At 40.8% G+C, this 21,078-nt stretch overlaps 1 protein-coding gene across 1 annotated transcript in view; it reads right to left on the bottom strand.

Annotated features, from left to right (window-relative positions):
* LOC105508497 (histone-arginine methyltransferase CARM1-like) overlaps positions 1-21,078 on the bottom strand; it is a 281,427-nt gene that overhangs the window by 21,351 nt on the left and 238,998 nt on the right. The window contains exons 7-8 of the mRNA XM_011937360.1: positions 20,561-20,738; positions 16,028-16,118 (exon numbers count right to left, since the gene is read on the bottom strand). Of these exons, the coding sequence (XP_011792750.1) occupies positions 16,028-16,118; positions 20,561-20,738 (269 nt within the window). The remainder of the gene's footprint in view (positions 1-16,027; positions 16,119-20,560; positions 20,739-21,078) is intronic.

Raw genomic sequence — 21,078 nt, 5'->3', positions numbered from 1 at the left:
ACCATGGAATACTATGCATCCATAAAAAAGGATGAGTTCATGTCCTTTGCAGGGATGTGGATGAAGCTGGAAACCATCATTCTCAGCAAACTAACACAAGAACAGAAAACCAAACACCACATGTTCTCATAAGTACGATTTGGACAGTGAGAACAGATGGACACAGGGAGGGGAACATCACACACAGGAGCCTGTAAGGGGGTAGGAGGTAGGGGGAGGGATAGCATTAGGAGAAATATCTAATGTAGATGACGGGGGTTGATGGGTGCGGCAAATCACCATGGCACATGTATACTTATGTAACAAACCTGCATGTTCTGCACATGTACCCCAGAACACAAAGTATAATAATAAAAAAAGACTGTTCTCAAATATTTCCATTTAAGAATGCATAACCTTGTGTTACAATTAAGTATCTATGCTTCATTCACTTAAAAGCAGAAGAATTTTCTTATTCATCAGAGTATACTTAACACTTAGCATGGGGCCAGGAATATTGTTAGGGTGAAAAAGATCTGTCCACATTTATTTATTTAATGAATAAATTAATCAGTGAATGAACTGGAATTAACTGGAGGGCTTGGTACTCTAAATGGCCCTATATGTGGGTACAGGCATCAATGACAATGAATAGGAAATGGGAAAAGTCATTTGTCCAAGTTTCTTCAGCTTCATCACTCAGTTCCTAATCTTCTGCTTCTACCAAGGGCCAGAGCCAAGCTGGCCCACTGGTAAAGCCAAATAGCACTTCACATCATTTTATAAACACATATATTGAAAACAAGCCTCCTATAATTCTAGAAAATGTCTGGAAATAGAACACTGTAGATTTAAATGGCTTTAACAGTTAGAACGACAATGGGAGTGTTCTTGGGGAAATAATCATGTCACAACAGCCTATTACTAGGTTGATGCAAAAGGAGTTGCAGGTTTTGCCATTACTTTTGCACCAAACTTATATTTGAAGGAGGAAGGAAGAAAAGGAGATAAGGGAAAGAATGAGAGAAGGAGAGGGAGGGGGAGAAGGAGGGAGAGACAGAAAGAAAATTTTTCAATACCTTAGAAAACTATGGTTTTTAGACTTTATTGGAAAATTTTTAAAAGTACTGATGCCTCTGAACTGTGATACATTTGATCTAGGGATAGCCCTAGTGCCTGTTTATTTCCACAGCTAACCGGGTGATTCTGAAGTGCAACCAGGGTTGGGTACTAAGTTAGTTGTTCTAGATTCTTGACCAGGTAGATTCTTGGCCAAAAAGATTATTGGCCAAAAAGAAAACTCCAAGGGCAAAGACAGTCCTCCACATGGCATGACTGAATTGAAAACTTCCGTCTATCCACTGAATACCACCTCAGCTCTCAAAGAGGATGATGCGTCTGTGCCATTTGCTTTGCATGTTCAGTACCAATTAAAACCCATAAGCCACAAACAGTGTGGTGCATATGGGCACCATTTCTGGGGCAGATGGAAAGCTGTGGGCAAAGAGCCCACTGCCTGGGTTTTTAAAAAAATTCTGGCTGGACCATATTTCATATTTCTAATTCTTAGAAATTTTAAATATCCTTCTGCAATGCATCATAAAATAATTAAAGCAGATAAAATCTGGCATCTCTTTTGGTCTCCTGAGATACATCGTGTGTGTCAGAGGGTCAGGGAGATTGATCAGGCAACTCATCTGTTGAATGGGGAGCTAGGGATAGTTTCCTTTGTTTACATCAGCTGTGGCTTCTATTTTCTAAGTTAATTTAGGGTGTCTTTATGAGCACATAAGAGAGAGAGTCTGGGTGTTTTTTTCTCCTGAGTTCACGTTCCCAATTCCTATAATTCTTCATGTGGGAAATCCTTCACATTTACCAACACCACAACCATAATGCATGCAACATCTGGAAATGCCTAAAAATACAGTTCATATAAATCAGACACTTTAAGAAGAATCTTGTCTTTATTCTATTCTGACAAAAAAGCTGCTCATCCCCATTAAGAAGTTTTCTTCCTTTGTAAAAAAAAGAAGAAGGAAGGTAGAAGATAAATGAGAGAGAGACAGAAGTGGGATGGTGTTGGGGGAGGGGAATCCAGGTTTTGCTGTTTGACAGTTAAGCAACTTTTGTGTCTTAATGTGCTGTGCTCTACCAGAATTAACAACCAAGTGTACACTAACCTGATGGGAGACGTATATAACCCCAAGAACTAGGAAACAAAAGCAAAGATTCAAAAATGTCACTACAGCCACAAAGAATGTTGAAAATGTGGCATAGGAGTATGGTTGGGAGTTCCTAGTAGGAGAAGGGTATGTGTCTAGGAATAAATTGCATGTTTATTTGATTTCTTATACGTTCCTTGTATACAGCAGGACTTGAGGCTTGGTTGTTTTTGACAAACTGCTTCTAAAATTAAATTCTATATGGTTATTTTATGTGTTAATTGTGGCAAAAACACTTGTAAGATCTACTCTCTTACCAAATCTTTGAGTTAGGATACATTATTTTTGACTATAGGTACAACGTTGTACAGCAGAGCTCTACTTATTTTTATCATGCTTGACTAAAACTTTATGCTCATTGATTAGTAATGCTCCATGTTTCCTCCAGCTGCTGGTAATCACCATTCCACTCTTTGAGTCTATAAACTTGACTATTTTAAATACTTCATACACATGGGATCAAGCAGTATTTGTCTTTCCGTGACTGGCTTATTTCATTTAGCATAATGTCCTCAAGGTTCATCTATATTGTCACATATTACAGACACGTTGCCATGTTCTGCCTTCTGTTTTTAATATTTGACAATGTTTCCTGTATGATTTTATTTTTTTTTTTAACTTTCATTTTAGGTTTGGAGGTACATGTGAATGTTCACTACACAGGTAAACTCATGTCATGAGTGTTTGTTGTATGGATTATTTCATCACTTGTGAATTAAGTGCAGTAACCAATAGTTATCTTTTCTGTTCCTCTCCCCACAACCCTCCACCCTCAAGCAGACCTCAGTGTCCGTTGTTTCCTTCTTTGTGTTCATAAGTTCTCATCATTTAGCTCCCACTTATCAGTGAGAATATGCAGTATTTGGTTTTCTATTCCTGCATTAGTTTACTAAGGATAATAGCCTCTAGCTCCGTCCATATTCCCACAAAACACATGACCTCATTCTTTTTCATGGCTGCATCTGCCTTCTTTTTAAGGCAAAATATATTCTACTGTACGTATATACCACATTTTTAAAATCCATTCATCTGTTGATGGACACTTAGGCTGTTTCCATATCTTGGCGATTGTGAATAGTGCTGCAATGAATATAGGAGTACTAACATCTCTTAAAGATCCTGATTTCAATTCTTTTGGATAAATACCCAAAAGTGGGATTGCTGAATCATATGGTAGTTTTATTTTTAAATTTTTGAATAACCTACATATATTTTTTCATAGCAGCTGTACAATTTTTCATTCCCGTTAACAATGCACAAGGGTTCCACTTTCTCCACATACTCACCAACACTTGTCTTATTTTTTCAATAATAGCCATCCTGAAGAGTGTGAGGTGATCTCTCACTGTGATTTCAATTTGATACAATTTTCCACCCCAGCCAACTGCAGGCATATCAACCACTGTGGAAAGTGGTATCTGTGCAAAGCTGTGTGCTCATTATGTCTCTGATTTTACTGGTTTAAACACCATTAAAGCAGTGTGGCTTGTATTTCCCATATGCTATGGTTAGATACTTTTTTGTATTTGTAATCTTTTCTTTTTTTTTTTTTTAGTATAAATGAGAGGGGAAAACAGGTGCACTTCAGACCATGGCTCTTTGGTAAAAAGTAAGGGAAAGTGTGTGATTCTGTAAAGCAATCTGTGGAGCATTCTCAGGTGTGTCAAGCTAAATCTAGATATTATAGTGGTTGGCCTAAGAATTGGACCTATGAAAGCCATATTGGAAGGAAGAATGAATCAGTCAAGGCAACTGTGATGGTTATCTCAGGTCTGTTCTACCTGGCGAATGGCTGCCCTTGCAGTAACAGCACCAGATTTTTTCTGTTAGGCATCTCTTTCTTACTCACAGTTCTTGTGGTTTAGGTGGTCTTGACTATGCTTTCAACATGTGGCTCAGTCTCGGCCAGTCACAGTGTCTTATCACCCTAGCCTTGGTGATACACTTAGGGTTAAGCATGTGACCCAACGAGAGTCAAGCCTATGACTTTTGTTGAAACTGTGGCAAAGGAGAAGTGGTGATGGAGCTATGAGTCTATAAATCTAGATTCTCTAGAAAACACATTGCTGCCATGAGGGGAAAGTTACCTAAGAATGGAGCCAAGCTGAGTGAGAAAGAGAGACCAGGATCCAATATAAGTGCCTTGAAATCCATTTATGTCTGAGAAGCTGAATCTATCCTTAGGCTTTTCAGATACATTAGTCAGAAATACTCTTTTTTCTTAAGTGACTTTTGGCCACTTAAAACAAAAAGTGTCTTAATTGAAAAAAATTAATGGGTCTTTTGTACTGTACTATGTACATATAATTCTGAGAGAATAGCTTTGCCTGGTTCAGTGAGGTCCTAGTTCTACCAGGACTGAACTAAATTGTTACAACCCATAATTGGGCCAGGGGATGGGAATACTGCATATCCCTGACAACACAAGTCAGGATGTATAAAAAAGGCATGAACTTGATTAAGGCAGAATATTATAAAAGAGCCATGAGTTTGACAAACATTCTGAAACAAGATAAATACAGAAATCAAGGCTTATCCTAAGAGCAAAAGCCAGATGAGTTCAAGAGCTGCAGATATAAACAGAGATGCAGAGGACATATCAAGAATGAGTACTAGGCAATTGAAAGAGGATTAGAGACCAAGAAATCACTGAAATATGAATGGGATAAGGACGGGGGTACATGAAAATACTGACATGATTTTTCAGTTACGGTAATATTCCTACAAAAGTTCTTTCTCTGTGACATTTTGTGCTGTTTACTTGACTTCTGAAAAAAATTTGGTTATCTCGTACGCTAATTTGAAATATTTTTATTTGATCTTCATAGTATTTCTATGAACTAGTGACCATCACGGTCAAATATACTTTTGGGAATGACCAGAAGGCCTAAAACTCTAACTATGCAAAAGAAACTTTAGTGGGAAATTTAGGTTGATGCATAATTAGGCTACAAACAAATCGTTCATTACCTTCACAGTAGACTTCAGCAGCTTGTCCACTCAGTAGAATGGATTTGTTTAAAAATAATGTTTCTCAGTAGTACCATGGCCAACAAGGTATTTAGTAGACTCAGAGCAGAAAGGAACAAAAAGGGAACTCTCATTGCCTGTGGCAATATTCTACATACATTTATCTTCCCTCATCCTTTGCAAACACAGACCTCCAATTTCTGTAAAAAACAACTGACTAGAGGCCATTCACCGCTGGGATCCCTGATTTCACTCAATTGGCTTTGCTCTGGTCAAGTATGACAGATGCATACTATCCATGCATAATACTCTGAAAAGGGAACTGGAAAATGTCGTTTGGTGCCTTAAGTGGTATATCGCCTTTTAAGTGCCATCCCAGATCTTTCTTACCTGTCTCTGGAAAACTCAGCCATGTGTTCTGCACCAACTGTGCCAAAGGATGGGCTCCTCTGAGCTTGCATGGGCACAGTGCAACAATGTCTCACCCCAGGCCTGCACAATGTGCCTCTCTCCTCCTGCCCTGGGGCATCCCTGTTAACTTTGGGTATGAGATGCCATAAGACCCAGAAGGCTAGTTAATGTCGGCAGGATGAGTATTTGATAAATGAGGAGATAAAAGCCAGTGTATAAATTCATTTATCTCCCTGTATAAACTATCCTGAGATGTAGTTCATTTGATCTTTTGAAGATGGTCCTGAGAGAGCCAGCAATCTCTTGTTTAATACTAGGCGGTGGTCAGCATGGTGATAATAGCAGCAGCAGACTGTGCGAAGCAGCCGCTACCCCGACGCCGGCTGCAGTGGGGTACAGGAGTAGGTCGTGGGCCCTCAGGTACAGATGCTGAGGTGGGCAGCCCCTGGAGCCTGCCCCTGGGAGCGCCCCCGGAACCTGCTGCCCTGAGAACCCACCCCTGGGAACCCCGGGAATGAGGCTGGGCCGAGCCACCCGCTGGAGGGAGAGCAGCGAGGTCAGGCAGGGAAAAATGGGCAGAGAGGGTCCCCGAGGCAGAGCTGGGCCCAGGGCGGTGCCGCGCTTGCATGCGGAGTATGGGGCCTGGGCCCGAGACGTGGAGCTGGGGACCCGCTTCAGGGGCCCAGGGCAAGAAGTGGGAGTGGCACCCACTTCGAGGACCTGCCCAGTGACATGGCCACTGCACCCAACCCGCCGATGGCGCCAACTTCGTGCACCTCAGGAAAAGGCTCTGTATAGGGCCGCCTGAGACCGTATCTCCAGGACGTGCCCCACATTAAGGTGACCACCAAGCCAGACAATCCTGATGGTCAGGCCTCGCGCGTGCCATCTGCTCCTGGAGGCGCCCCCTAACCCCAGGCATGGCCGTGAGCCGGCCAGGCTGTACTGAGGCAGGGGGCGTGTCCTGTTCATTGGAGAGTTTCGGCCCAGTGGGTGAACCAGACACACTGTTCAAAGGGACAGGAGTTAGCAAGCAGGACGAGGGGGAGTCCTGGGGCTGCCCCTGAGCACTGGGGCCACAGGGAGAACTCGTGACATCACCTCTGCTCCAGACGCAGGCCTGGGCCCAGTGAGGACATGAAGCCCCCGCCCCAGGCTGCAAGGAAGCACCACCAGGGCTGCATGTTCCATGGAACTGGTGGGACCTGGAGACAGGCCAGAGCCCCGCCCTTCCAAGTTGGAGCAAGAACTTCTAGGGTGCAGGTGCAGCTGCAGCTGCTGTAGGGTGGCTGCAGACCCAGACATCTCTGCATTCTTGGGGGCCTAGGAGGATCCCCTTGCCCCCTGCAGGCTAGGAAGCTCCTGCTGCTGCTGCCTGGCTTCTCCCCGCTGTTGGTGTCCACTTCGATTTTCGACTTAAGGTGGGGCGGAGTCCAGGCACTGTTGCAGTCTGGCCAGGTGTGCACACGATTGCAGCAGTGCTGACACACCGGCCCCCTGCCCCTCGACTTCCTGCAGACTTTGGGCTCTGACAAACATAAAAGGGAGGCTTAGGGGTGGCTGAGGACAGCCTGGCACTGGCCTGCAGGCACCCCTTGGCATGAAGGCATGAACAGTGGCGGGAGGCAGACAGGCTCCTGGGCAGAAGGGGTTGGGTCCCCAGTGAAGCCTCATCTTCAAGCCAGGGAGGGTCTGAAACCTGAGGGCTAGGCAGCCAGTCACCCTGACTTGAGGAGAACTTGTGGTGCTTTTCCCTGAGCGGGCCCATAGCCACCTGTGGATCAATCAGCACGCACTTCCTCCCCTCTGAGTCCCATAAAAACCTGGAATTCAGCCAGACTAGAAGGGATATGGTGAGACAACTGGTCAAACAGCTGCAGAGAGGAGCTACCCTCTCTGCTAAGAGAGCTGAACCCTCCTCCAGACACCCTGGCTACAGAGAGGAGCCACCCACTGTGGGTCACCTCTGAACTGTTGTTTTTCTCAATAAAGCTCCTCTTCGTTTTGCTCACCCTCCACTTGTCTGAATACCTCATTCTTCCTGTATGCAGGACAAGAACTCAGTACTCACCGTTCAGGGCTAAAAGAGCTGTGACACAAACACGGCTGAGACACACCCTTTGCTCTCCATGTTGCAGGCAAAAAGAAGGAGAGAAGGGCTGCAGCCCTTTGGGGAGCCCAGACCTCCTTGAGCCAGGTCTGTGACTCCCTCTTTAGAGCCCTGCAGTTCCTGGAAGGCTCTAAGCTTTTGGGCACTACTGTGTTCCCCAGTACCAGCTGTGGAAGCTGCTTGTAGTGTGCCTTGTCCAGCTGTGGCCTTTCAGGGAGCCAGTGCCGCTGCTGGCAGCTGGAGCTCTCTGTCCTGCAGCAGCCGCTGGCATGCCTGGCTATGCGCAAAGACCGGACCCCATTCTTGCTCACACACCCCTTGCCACTCCGCACCTGGCTTGCCCTTGGCATCCTGGGATCCAGGCTGGTAGTGTGAGCTGAACGCAGCCTGCCAGACTGAGTAGGCAGAACAAAGCAAAACTCAGTCAAAGGTGCCACTGGCCACAGAGGTTTCTGGTTGGTGAAGCAACACCCCAAGGATCTCGTAATGGTAATGCACTTTTGCACCAGCACGCTCCTCATTCCCTGCCTCATTCTTCTTTCTCCCAATTCTTGTTTCACTGGAAATACACTTCTTAATAAAGTTATAGTATATAAGCTTCACCTATATACTCTGTTGCCCAGGCTGGAGTGCAGTGGTACAATCTCAGCTCACTTCAACCTCCGCCTCCCCGTTTCAAATGATTCTCTCTGCCTCAGCCTCCCAAGTAGCTGGGATTAGAGGTGCCTGCCACCACACCCAGCTAATTTTTGTTAGTAGAGATGGGGTTTCATCACGTTGGGTAGCCTGGTCTCAAACTCCAGACCTCAGGTGATCTGCCTACCTTGGCCTCCCAAAGTGCTGGGATTACAGGCGTGAGCCATTGCGCCGAGCCTTTCATCACAATTTCTAATGGTCTTGCTGATGGTTAATTAGGATGCAGTAAGGTAGAAGGTGAAACATTGGGCTTTATGGCAACTGTGTGCTTGAAGTTTTGCAGCAATGATTATTACATGAATTGAGGAGTAGGCAAGCCTCTGTTGACAGCATTGCAAGCTTTGCAAAAAGAAAATTTTAATCTCAGAGCAGCAACTCCCAACTTAAGACACGCTGTGAAATCCAGAGGGGCTTTCTAGCAGATTTAAAGAAATTCCTATCTCTTCAGTGATCCAAGACCTGCTGTGCTGAAAATCATGTATAGAATTTGACAAGTAGAAGCCACATCTTTGGAACTGAAACTGCCCCATCCCCCTACTCCAAACAAGATAGTAAAATGGTAATAGTAGAAGAGCTGCAGAGGAGATTGGACATACACTCTTGACAGGTCTCGTGTGTTAAAATTGTGGTCTTGACAGGAAAATGGTAGGGCCCTGAGACCGGCGGTTGGGATGATTGGGTGGGGAAAGGAAAGCAGAGAAGCCTGAAATCTTTCCAGTTCCCCTGAATCTTTCAAGCCAGCAGAGGCAGAATTCTTTCCCCTTTTACCAGAGGAAAACAGCCTTGCTTAAAGAATATGCAACAACTTCTCCAAGAGCCTTTGCCTTGAAAGATGATTTTATTCTCTTCGAGATCTGCCTCATGATCACTCATTGCCTTCAGGCTAATAGTTTCTCATTGCTGTCCGGCCAAAAACTCAAGCACAGCTTATTTTGTCATTTTGTCAGAGCACAGGAAACTATTTTGACTATTTTGTCAGAGCACAAGAAACTTTCCTTTTACAAGGTAATAGGGAAAAACTGCTTAGATAACAGTGGCATCTTTGAGAGCCTTAGAGTAGCTGTCCTTGGTAGATGAAAGATGGTGGTAGGTGATGTAGCCATTAAATTGTGCTCTGAATGAACACAATTTGAATGACATTTCAGAATGTCAGAGCAGGAAAGCAGTAATTATCTGGCCTAGGCAAGAATGGCATAAATACTGTGTAACAAGCTAGGGTAGAGTAGCAATCGGGCACCTTGACCTACAAGAACCTTTGGTGTTAATAGATCCTAGTGTTACTAGAGAAGTAAAACAGATGGAAAGTCAGCTAGGATAGTGCTCAATTTGTATAACAAAAAATGGCTAGCTCATGAGCAGGATGATGTCAGCTGTCACAACGGAAATATTAAGTCCCTCACCCAAATTCCAGATCCAAGTGGTCCAGACTTAAGTAGAGTCCCAGTCCTCTTGAGGAAGGACTCTCACTGCCACCACAAGCACACACAGTAAACATTCCTCACTCCTTCTCCAGAGAGACCTGGGTTTCTATGACAAAGTAACCATGGCAAAGGAAGGATACCTCGATTTTTTGAGAAATGTTAGATAAGGAGTTTGAGCTTATATTGATACAAAAATATCTAAAATGCCTCTGGTTAGTGAAGGCTATGGAGGATAGGTAGTAAGTGGAGTTTTGGACCAAGTCCATCTCACAGTGTATCCACTTGTTTCATGCAAACCCTATGATTATTTTCCTGGTCCCTGAATATGTAATTGGGATAGATATATTCAGCATCTGGAAGAACCCTACACCATGCGTAACCTGGCCCATGAAGAAAGGGCTACTATGGTAGAAAAGTACAAGTAGAGGATCCATCCCTGAAATTTCATCATCTTCAGGTAGGTAAAATTATCTTCTTCAATTTATGGATTGAAATTAATCTCAGAGAGATTAAATTAACTTGGCTAAGGCTTTACAGTTGGTAATTGCCAGAACCAAGAATTAAACATAGTTCCATGTGGATCTAGAGTCTGAGTCATCTGGCTTTTAACTACTACCTATTTTGTTTATACTTTTATGTTCTATAACTGTAATAAATGTAATAAAACAGTCTAGCTTAGTCTCAAGCTTCTTGACAATATTTGGCTACACCTCTTAATTGATCCTATGTATATATTTTTCTTCATATGAGAACCCATTTAAAATTGTATCTATAGGCTTTGGCACAAAACCCCTGAGCTAATTATTTTCAATAGTGCCAGAGGTACCCATCACATTAAGAAGAACTACAGTTGGGAATGATGATTCTTTATGATGAGCCTTACTCTCAGGAGATACTTCCCATCACCTTAATTAATGGGGCCCAAGGAATCATCATATAAAAGAAAATTATTAATTTTATAGGTGACTGCTTACTAACATCAGAATGTAGTAATTTGATCTACTAAGAGAGAGTCTCATAATTGGTTATTTGGAAAGGATAAAGTTATATGGTTATTGCAGACTGTATACTAAGACGAATTTCAGAGTTAAATGCAAAATTTAAAAAATGTCACATGGAAAAGTAAAAACTTTAAAAAAGGAAGTTAATACCAAATTCATGGGGGAGAGGGAGGGGGAACTAAAAATTACAAAGGAAAATAAAGAAACAATAAAAGATAATTATTGGTAGATTCAGCTACATAAAAAGTTTAAGTTGTTTTGTGGTCAAAACTATCACAAATAAAATTACAAGGCAAGCTGGAAACTCTGAAGAAAATACGACAATCTTAATGTCCTTAATATAGACAGAATTTTTACAAATCAATGCATTCACCTTCTAATCATCAAAAATGTCTTCAGCAACTACCATTAGCCAGGTTAGATGACAGGGCTATAGAAGTAAACGAAGCAGCCACACTTAGGGAACTTGCAGTCTCATGGGGGAGATAGACAATAAATAAGTAAAAACATACAACATGGTATATGGTTATAAGTGCTATAGAGAAAAATGAATTGAGAAGTGTGGTACAGGCTTGCAGGAGGAAAGAGATTGCAGTTTGTAATTAATAGAAGGTTTCTCTGGGACGGTGGCATGTGAGCAAAGACCTGCAGGAGGTGAGAAAAGCCACTGGATTGTCTGTGTCTTGGGCAGAGCGAATGTCAGGGAGGCAGGAGCATGCCTGGTTTGTACCAGCGGAGGCAAGGAGGCCAGCCAGTGAGGCCAGAGAGGGCAGAGAGTAAGAGAGGAAGTAGCAGGAGACAGAGTCAGAGGGGTAGCAGGGTAGGATCTAGATCATATACGGTCTTCCCAACTATTATGAGAACTTTGGCTTTCACTATGCAGAAACAGGGAAGCCACTAAAAGACTTTATGCAGTGAAATAATATAATCTGAATTATGTTTCATCAAGAGCATGGTTGTGGTTTAAAAAGAGGATTTAAGTTAGAAGGCTATTGCCAAGACTGTAGTAGACACAGGGGTGTTTTGTTTTGCAAAGGTGGGCAGTGCGGAGATGGTGAGGATCAGTAGCTTACTTTTAAACATGTTAATTTTGAGATGCCCAATAGACATCCAAGTGTAGTTGTCAACAGCCAGCTGGACATCCAAGTCTGTGGTTCTGGGCAGAGGTCTGGGCTGGAGTTCTAACTATGTGAGTTGTAGACAGAAAGACGGTATTTATAGCCAAGAGACAGAATGAGATCAAGTAAGACAGTGAGTGTTGACAGAAAGGGGAAGACATGTAAGAAAGAAACCTGGAGTCACTCCAATGTTAAAGATTTGGGCCATGAGGAAGAATCAGCAAAGGAGACTGAGAAGTAGGGGCCAGAAAGGTAGGAGAAAAACCAGGTTCAGGCTTGAGAAGTGGAGCAAAGAGAGAGTCAACTGTGTCAAGTGCAGATAATAAGAAAATCAGGTGAGGACTGAAAACTGACTGCATCTGATGATCTTGTTTAGCCAATTAGTTGTTCCTTCATCTCTCAGCTGAGAGATCTCACCCAAACTTATTTTTTGCACCACTCCCCAGCGTACATATCCACTTCTTTGCTTCTTCTGACAGAAATCATGCAAGCATTCACCACCTGTTTCCTGGATCAAAGCAACAAGAGACCCAAATGCCAGTTGACTAATGCAGAAACCTTACAAAGGGAGAGGAATTAGAAGGAAAGCAAAGGCTGTGAATTTTGATAACTATATATTTTTAAAAATATTTTTGTGTTTGTTGACTAAAAATAATCGTTCAAATGCACCAGCTATCAAAGAAATACAGATTAAAAATAAACTGGCCACCATTTTTTTTGCAAATCAAATTGGCATTTTAAAAAGCATATCCCGTATGGGCAAGACTTAGCAGACATTCCCAAATACCACTGGTGGAAGTGTTAATTGGTAAAACTTTTCTAGAGGGCAATTTGGCAATATATAAGAATAATTTTTTATAAGTTCCTTCTTCACATTTTTTGGTCCAGTAATTCTGCTTTTAGCAATTTATCATATGGAAATAATCAGAATGTACACCAAAATTTATATGAAAGGACGTTCACTTTAGTGTTGTGTCTTATAGAATTTAGGATATATAATTCTATAGGATTCTATATTCTTATAGAATATTGAAACCTTGGTGTGGTTTGTTATGGAATCTATAGGACTAAAATGGCAATTAAAATAATTTAATATTCAACATTGAAAACTGAGTTAATAAATTATGAGTCACAAAAGAAATAGCCTTCAGTCAAATGTATGTAGATGATGTGAGAACATGTCAACAAAGTACTGTGAAAGTAAAAAAAACAAAAAACAAAAAACAAGCTATAAAATGGTACTTATGATTCTGTTTTTGTAAAGAAAGCATAGAAAAACTGGAACTATATCACCTAAAATCTTAATAATTATTTTCATGCATGTTTGGGCATACTGAAGTTTTTATTCATTCAGAGACATTTACTGAGAGCCTACCCTGTGGCAGGCAGTGTTCTGGGTGCTTGGGATACATCCAGTGGAAACTGACAGCATTGCTGACCTTCCAGTGCTTACATGTTATCAAGAGGGATACAGACCATAGATAATAATAGGAACAGGTTATATATCTTTTAGGATGCTGTAACTGTTAGAGAAAAAATATAGAATTGAAAAAGAAGGGTTGGGCATGGCATGGGTGCAATTTAAAATAGATTGTCAGGGTAAATCTCATTGAGAAGGTGGCATTTGACAAAGACTTTATGGAGTTAAAGGAATTGACCATGTGAACACTGAGGAAAAAGTATTCAAAGGAAAAAACAAAACAAAACAAAAAAAACCCTGCAAACACAAAGGCCCTAACTTAGGAGCATGCCTGATGTGTCTGAGAATCAGCACACAGGCCTGTGAAGCAGGACCCAAATGAACATGGCAGTAGGAAATGAGGCTAGAGAGTAACTGGGAGCCAGACTATGGAGAAGCTCCTGCGAGGCTTTGGCTCTGCTGAGAATAGATAGGTAAGAAGCTATTGCAGTAATCTAGATGAGAGATGATGGTGTTGAGAAAAAGAGGAAACAGTGAATATAATAAAAATTGGTGTGATTCTGGATAGATTTTGAAAGTAGAACCAATATAATTACTTGATGGTTTGGATTCAGGAGATAAAGAAAGAGAGGCCTTCAAAGTTCTTGGCTTGAATGATGGAGAGGATAAAGTTATCAACTGAGACAGAAAAACTACCAGTACAGCAGGTTTTGGGTAGAAATTGGGAGATCAGAAGTTGAATTTTGCACATGGTAAATTTCTGCAAGAGGGGAACATCCAGGAGGAAGTTTACTAGGAAAATACCATGTTTGGAAGATACGTCTGCACTGGAGAGGGACACTTGGGAACCATTAGCCTATGGATGGTATTTGTAGTTACGAGAATGGGTGAGCTCACCAAGGGAGCCTGCACAGAGAAGAGGTCCAAACACTGCATCCTGGGGCACTCCAACATCAGGGGCTTATGAAGACAAGTAACAATGATAGCTGGTTGAGAAAGTGTCAGCAAGGGAGGAGAAAAATCAAAAGATCACGAAGCAAAAAGAGTGTTTCAAATGATGCCAGTAAATTAGATAAGTTGAGAAGTGAGAGTTGATCACTGGCATTAGCAATGTGGAGGTCAGGGCACTGGTGACCTCAAGAAGAGTGGTTTTGGAGAAATGGCTCCAGTGAGAAATAGAAGGGGGGAGTTGGACACTGAGTATAGACAACCCTTCTGAGGAATTTTGCTGAAAGGGGCTTAGAGAGTTGGCCATGGCTGACTGGGAAAGCAACATCTAGAGAAGATGATGTTTTCATTTTTGTTTCTGTTTTTCATTTTTAGATGCAACAAATAGCAGCATGTTGGTATGTGGTGGAAAACTGAGTCAAACCGCTGTGATCATTAATATACTCAAGTGAGTAAGATGGCAGCAGATAGTATGATTGGAAGGTCACACAAGGACTGCCTGGACGACAAACCTCTAGTTCATTGGTCTGGTCTATTCTGCTGCTTAAAATTCGTAACCCTTTCATCTCTGCATTTCCTCAGGAGATCATAATAAAAATGTAATCATTTAGGGTCAGCATAATCTTACAGAGCAATGATTATTAAGGTAAAAGCTCCCCCACCATTCCCCTGCCCCACCCGACACATATATACACCAAGAAGCCATTCACCCCCATGGGAAAGCTTGTGGCTTAGAATCTCAGAATTGCAGATTCAACAAAACCACAAAATGCTCTGAATCTGTGCTAGGAAAGCCTATTTTGCCAAAAAAATAGAAAGAAAAATCAACCATTTGACCCCACTCCTCAAAGAGCTTAGTAGCCCTGGAAACCAAAGTACATCTTATTTGCTGTCCCTTCTCTATGATTACAAAGAGAAAAGCCCAGAAATCAACTTTGGACCTCTTTGTATCATAAGGCCCTGTATACCTCAGACCAAAGTCAAACCTTAAATTTGAGGATCCTGAACCTCATGCAGGACATGCCTGTGCTCCCACACATGTAACATTCCGACACAGATGATATCTGCTCTTTCTCCCTCCCATTCTCCTTCCTTCCTTCTTCTTGTAAAAACCTCAGAAAGGAATCCCAGAAGAAATGGTGGTTTAAAACTGGCAGGAGCTTTTGTATCAGTTCCCATTTTACACATAAAGAAACTCAATCTCAGAGGGGTGAAGTGGGCCCAAAAGCCAACTGCCAATTAAAGCTCCATAAAGGTTTGATCAACTCATTTATCAGGTGTACTGATTGATATGTTCTCTGTCAAAGTCAAGTCCTAACAGAAACCATTGCCAAGAGTCAAAGAAGTGGATGGTGAAAAATGGGAAGAGAATGGCAGCAGGCAGGGGAGGATGTTGTTTTAGCAGTAGGATAGCTTTTTGGATGTTTGATATTGCATGAACAGCTCCTTGATTCACCTGTCTCTGATTTATGAGTAGTGGTCTCAACTGGTGGTGATCCTGCAAGGGGACATTTGGCAATGTCTGGAGGGCATCTGTGGTTGTCACAACTCTGGGGGGAAGATGTGACTAACATCTAGCAGGTAGAGACCAGGGATGTACAGGATAGGTGCCTCACTGCTGCCGCCCCGCCTCCCCCCACCCAACAACACACATATGACCCCAAATAGCAATAGTTTTAAAAACTCTGGTTTCCTTTGAAGGGAAAGGAAGGGAGGAAAAAAGAACATTACCAAAAATTGGCTCTGGAGAAGTGTTCCACATAGAGCTGTTCATCAGAAAAAGGGGCCAAGTGGATGTCGCTGAATGTCGGGAACATCATTCCTAATGAGCAAAACACAACAGACCCAGAAGTCAGCTTCTATTGCTTTCTGATTGAAGGCTATACTCATCTGCCACCTGAGACCAATTCCATTCTTTTGCTTCAGTTATGACATGACAGGACAAAATATAATTTTGTCTCAATGCAAGTATACAAAATTAGGCAGAAGAGTAGAGGGCTATAGAAAAGAGTATCAAAGCAAGTCACAAAGCAATACAATGATAAAAGCTTGCAGAGACTTCAGCAAGCCTTTCAACCTGGCAGTTGCCTTCTCAGTTACTGGCTTTTTTTCCCTTTCTGTTTGTCCTGTGAATTCTGGATTTATTTATTTATTTATTTATTTATTTATTTATTTATTTATTCTCTTATTTATTGTAACAATAATTTAGCTTTAAAAACAATCAAAATCCCATCCTCCCATCACATTATTATTCTCATTCTCAGACTTTGTCCATGTAGAATCAGATCGACCACCTGTCTTTTTAGGTGCTTTTGGGATTTATGTTTATATGGATGCTTGCCAATCTTCACGCTGGGAAATACACATTTGTGCTATTTCTTGGCATCCACAATCACTACAGGAAAGGTAGATTCTTCAGTGGGCAAATGAGCACCTAGATTGGCATGCCTGAAGTTGGGCCTTTCTGAGTAGGCAGACCTGATGATCAGCATTGTTACTCTTGCAATTTTAGGGAAAATCTTTTTATAGCCATTTATTAAATTGCACATGAAAGAAAGAGGAACTATTAACTATATTTCAGAAATAAGGCTGACTTAAGACACCAGAGACGCTGTCATAAAAACAACAAAAATAGCTAAAATTTCTCAGTTATGATGACCCTGTCGTGTACTTTTCCAAGGGTTTCCCATGCATTAATTTATATAATTCTCATACCAAGATAAAGGGGGTTCTATTATTATGTCCATTTTATAAACAGGAAAACAGAGAAATTTAAGTTACTTGGTATCACAGAGTTAACAAATAGCAGAGCAAAATCCAGGGAGTGGAATCTCATCTGATAGTCACTGCCCCATCCTTAAACTATGTGGCTTTCCACATCTGTTAAAACAGGTTATTTTATTTGGGGTATTTTCAGAAGTGGTCAGGGGCAAAGCATGATCATAACCTAATTCATATGGCCCCATCTAAATCTCAGGCATTGGTATCAAAACAATAATGATTGCTTGGTGGTTTTTCAATTTCGGGACGATAGAAGGATATTAAATAACCTCAGAGAAATAATATGTATCACTGCTTGTGTAAACTTGGGAAGATTAGAGGATGATGTTATGAGCCTCAACCTAATAGGAATTCCAAGAATGTCTGATAAAATGGAGGGGAGAAAATTAAATGTAAAATATTTTGAAAATTTCAAGAACAGAAGAAAATCAGCCTCCTGATTAAACATATTCACTGAATCTCCAGCACAGGAACTTTAAAAAGATTCTCACTAGAACACTAAAATAAAGAGAAGATACTAAAAGCATCTAGAGGGGAAAACGTTGTTACTCTAAAGGAGCAGGAGTCAGAATGGCACTGACTTCTCAATAGCAAGATTTGCAGACAGAAACCAAACACAAAAACCAAAACACAAGCTTTAAAAATATTGATTAAAAATTGTTTTTAAGTTAAATTCTTGACCAAATAATAGCACAAGGACTTGATAAAAAGTAACTCCTCAAGCTCCTTTTCTGCAGAAGCTGGTAGAGAATATCCTTCGCTGAAATGACGTCGTAAATCAACAAAGAGGAAGACAAAAGGATGATGATGGAAAGTCAAAGTATGGCTGTCACGCAGTGGGGCTGAAGAACACTCAGTTCATGTTGCTAGAGAAGGCCAGAGGACTACTGAATAGAGGAGAACAACAGAGGAACACATATTGATGGCATCTGTCAGATATATTGGAGCGTAGAAACACTTAACCATGAATATATAAAAGCTAAGCTAATAAAAGAAACCAAGACAATTAACTCTGGGAAAAACAAAAGATTATATGAGAAAACATACATAAGTATACAGCATCTACTCTACCATCTGACTCAGTATTCAACAATAGTTACATTACATCATAACACTGTAAACGTTGATTCTTGATTTAACCAAATAATGATCTAGGCCTATATTTCTTTATGCTAAATTCTGAGATCTGAAAAGCAACAGAATTTTATAAGTTTGCAGCAGCATCATTTGATGGCAAAACCTGACCTGAACTAACACGAGAGTTTATTTGTAGTCTTTATTTATTCCACTTGGTATCAATATTCTTATGTTTTGTTGCAGGAATATAATGTGTTTCATTACAGAGTGTTGCCTCAGATCCCACTGGGAGAATTAAGTACTACATGGTATGTGATCATATTAACTTTCAAAAGTCCTTCAGATTCTGAATTCTGAAACATATCTGGCCCTAAGCGTTGGGATAAAGGAACTGAGGACCTATCTAAATACATTGAGAGGATGGGGGTGGGGTAGGTGCATCAGGAAGGAAGGAGCTGCTATTCAGGAAAGCTGAATTCTCAAGCAGAGAGTGACGAGAATAGCAATGTAATCATCTTAGATAGGAATATGTAGGTAAATAATAGAAGAAACAACAGATAGAGTTGAGAGCGTTTGCCTTTGGGGAGCAGTCTGACGATAGAAAGAGGTGTGGCAGAAGGCTACTATTTTTCATTATAAGCCTTTTTATTATTAATTGATGTTTTAAACTATGTGTTATTTTGATGGACTATATAAATAATTAGAAAAAAATCAATCACCCTTCCCTGAGGAAGACATAGCCTAGAAAGCCAATAAAATCAGTATTCATTTCTACTTGCCTAGTTAAAGATATATAGCCCAGTATAAAATGTCATATTCATTTCAAATATCCAGGGAAGATACCTAGATATTATCTAAATACTGAGCTTAAGAGGGGCTCAGGTGATACATGTTAATTAACTAATTAACTACATTATAAATCTCATCATATAGAAGCACCTAACCATCTGAAAAAGTCCAGGAAAAAAAGTCCAGGAAAAAAAAAAAAAACATACAAATTCTTCCTGGGGGCATTGAGGAGGAAATCCAAGCCACTTTGTACCTTCACTTTCATCTCCCACAGTTCAATTTTATCGCATACACACAAGGCTTCCAAGAGCATCCTGAGCTGTTTTACAGCAAGATTGCTAATGAAATTCTTGACATCAGGTATACTTTGCCTGAGCTTATTTATTTATTTATTTATACATGAATTTTCTTTCAGTGCCTATTTCTGAATTTTGAAGCATGTAGGAAATTATAAACTTCAAACTTCACTTAAATGCATGTTGGTATGTATGAGTTGCACGGTTGTTCACTATTTTGTTTTCATTGAACATCAAGATAGGGAGCTACAACATTGGTAATTTAGATAAATACAATTGGGGTAAGGAGCTGAAATTCTCATAAGATGCAACTTAAAATTGGCCAGTTATCACCCATGTCTTAATTGGAAACACCTGCTGTTGGAATGCATCTACTTTCTCTGGTGAAGAGTGGAAAGCCAGTGTGTGTGCCAAAGTCATGAGTGTAGGCTTCAGGGTCAGATGGATGTAGGCTCAAATTCTTGGCCTGCCAATTGTTAGATGTTTGTTCTTGCCAAGTTACTTTTCCTCATTAAGTCTCAGTTTTCTCTTTATGAAATGGGATCATAACAATGCCCTCCGCTAACCCAGGTCTCAATCATACACTATTGACATTTTGGGCTGATAATTCTTTGATGTAGGGGACTGTCCTGTGCATCAAAGGATGCTTCACAGTATCTTCGCCCCTATTCACTAGATGCCAGTATCCCAGCCCCTGCTGCCATTGTGACAACCAGTGTCTCCAGACATTGTCAAATGTCCCTGGGGAAGGTTGCAAAATTAACTTCGAGGCTAACCCCCCAAATAAATTGAAAACCTTCACCATTCAGACTTTATAAGGATTTTATAAAATAACTTATTCAAATTGCTTAGCACATGCAGTCGCTTGGAAAGCACAAAAAGCATATTGGATTTAATACTATCTTGACTATGTGTAGGGATCACAGAGAGAGAGAGAAATACAGTAGGGAAAAAAATTGTCAAAAAGAACAAGCAGACCCCAGAGAGTTCTTCACATTATAGAAGGCCAACACTTGAAAGGACATTAGAGATTATGTGTAATAATATCATTTTACAGATGAGGAAACCAAAGCCAAATGGTCAAGTGTTAGCCCAAGTTCATTAAGGAACGAAGGGATTAAACTAGGACAAAAAACACAAAACTCAGACCTGGCTCTCTATACCATGTTGAATACTGTGCAGCATACCTGTGTTCTTATGATTGGAGACTAGTTAATTTGTTATAGAAGAATGAGATGAGAAAAACAAATAATTGAGTATAATAGAAGTGCTTTTACAGAGAAGTCAGACTGTTTTTTAAACCAAGAATGGGCCAACTTACCATTTGATTTTAGCCATTTTTTGGAAAGAAGATAACTCTCTAGCATCCGTTCATTGAACAGCATGTATCCCATTGGTTCAGAAATGATCACATCTACAGCCTCAGGAAGTGAGATGTCTTCAATTTTTCCTGGCAAAACAATGATCTTGTCTGAAAGGTGATTGTTTTTCACTAGCATCTGTAAAAGATAAAATGGGGTGCCAGAACTGTTGTTATTCAGGATCTTATGAAAAACGAGTTTTATCGATTAAGGGCTGAGAATGTGACAGGAAGGAGAAAGAAGTAACATTTGTTTCTAGAAACACTTTTAAAGAAAAATAACTCATTTGTCTTACTGCACAAAAATTGCATGTTTAATATATATAATTTTGGAAAAGATCCAGATATAAAACAAACAAAACACCTACAATCCTAATAATAACTATTAATATTTTGATGCATTCTCTTCTAGACTCTACACAAACATACACATATATATGTATGTATGCCAGTATATGTGGTCTGTGCATGTGTGTGTG

Source organism: Colobus angolensis, unplaced genomic scaffold (genome assembly GCF_000951035.1).
Source record: "Colobus angolensis palliatus isolate OR3802 unplaced genomic scaffold, Cang.pa_1.0 Scaffold162, whole genome shotgun sequence".
Taxonomy (NCBI): domain Eukaryota; kingdom Metazoa; phylum Chordata; class Mammalia; order Primates; family Cercopithecidae; genus Colobus; species Colobus angolensis.
This window is presented reverse-complemented; position numbering and strand designations above follow the sequence as displayed.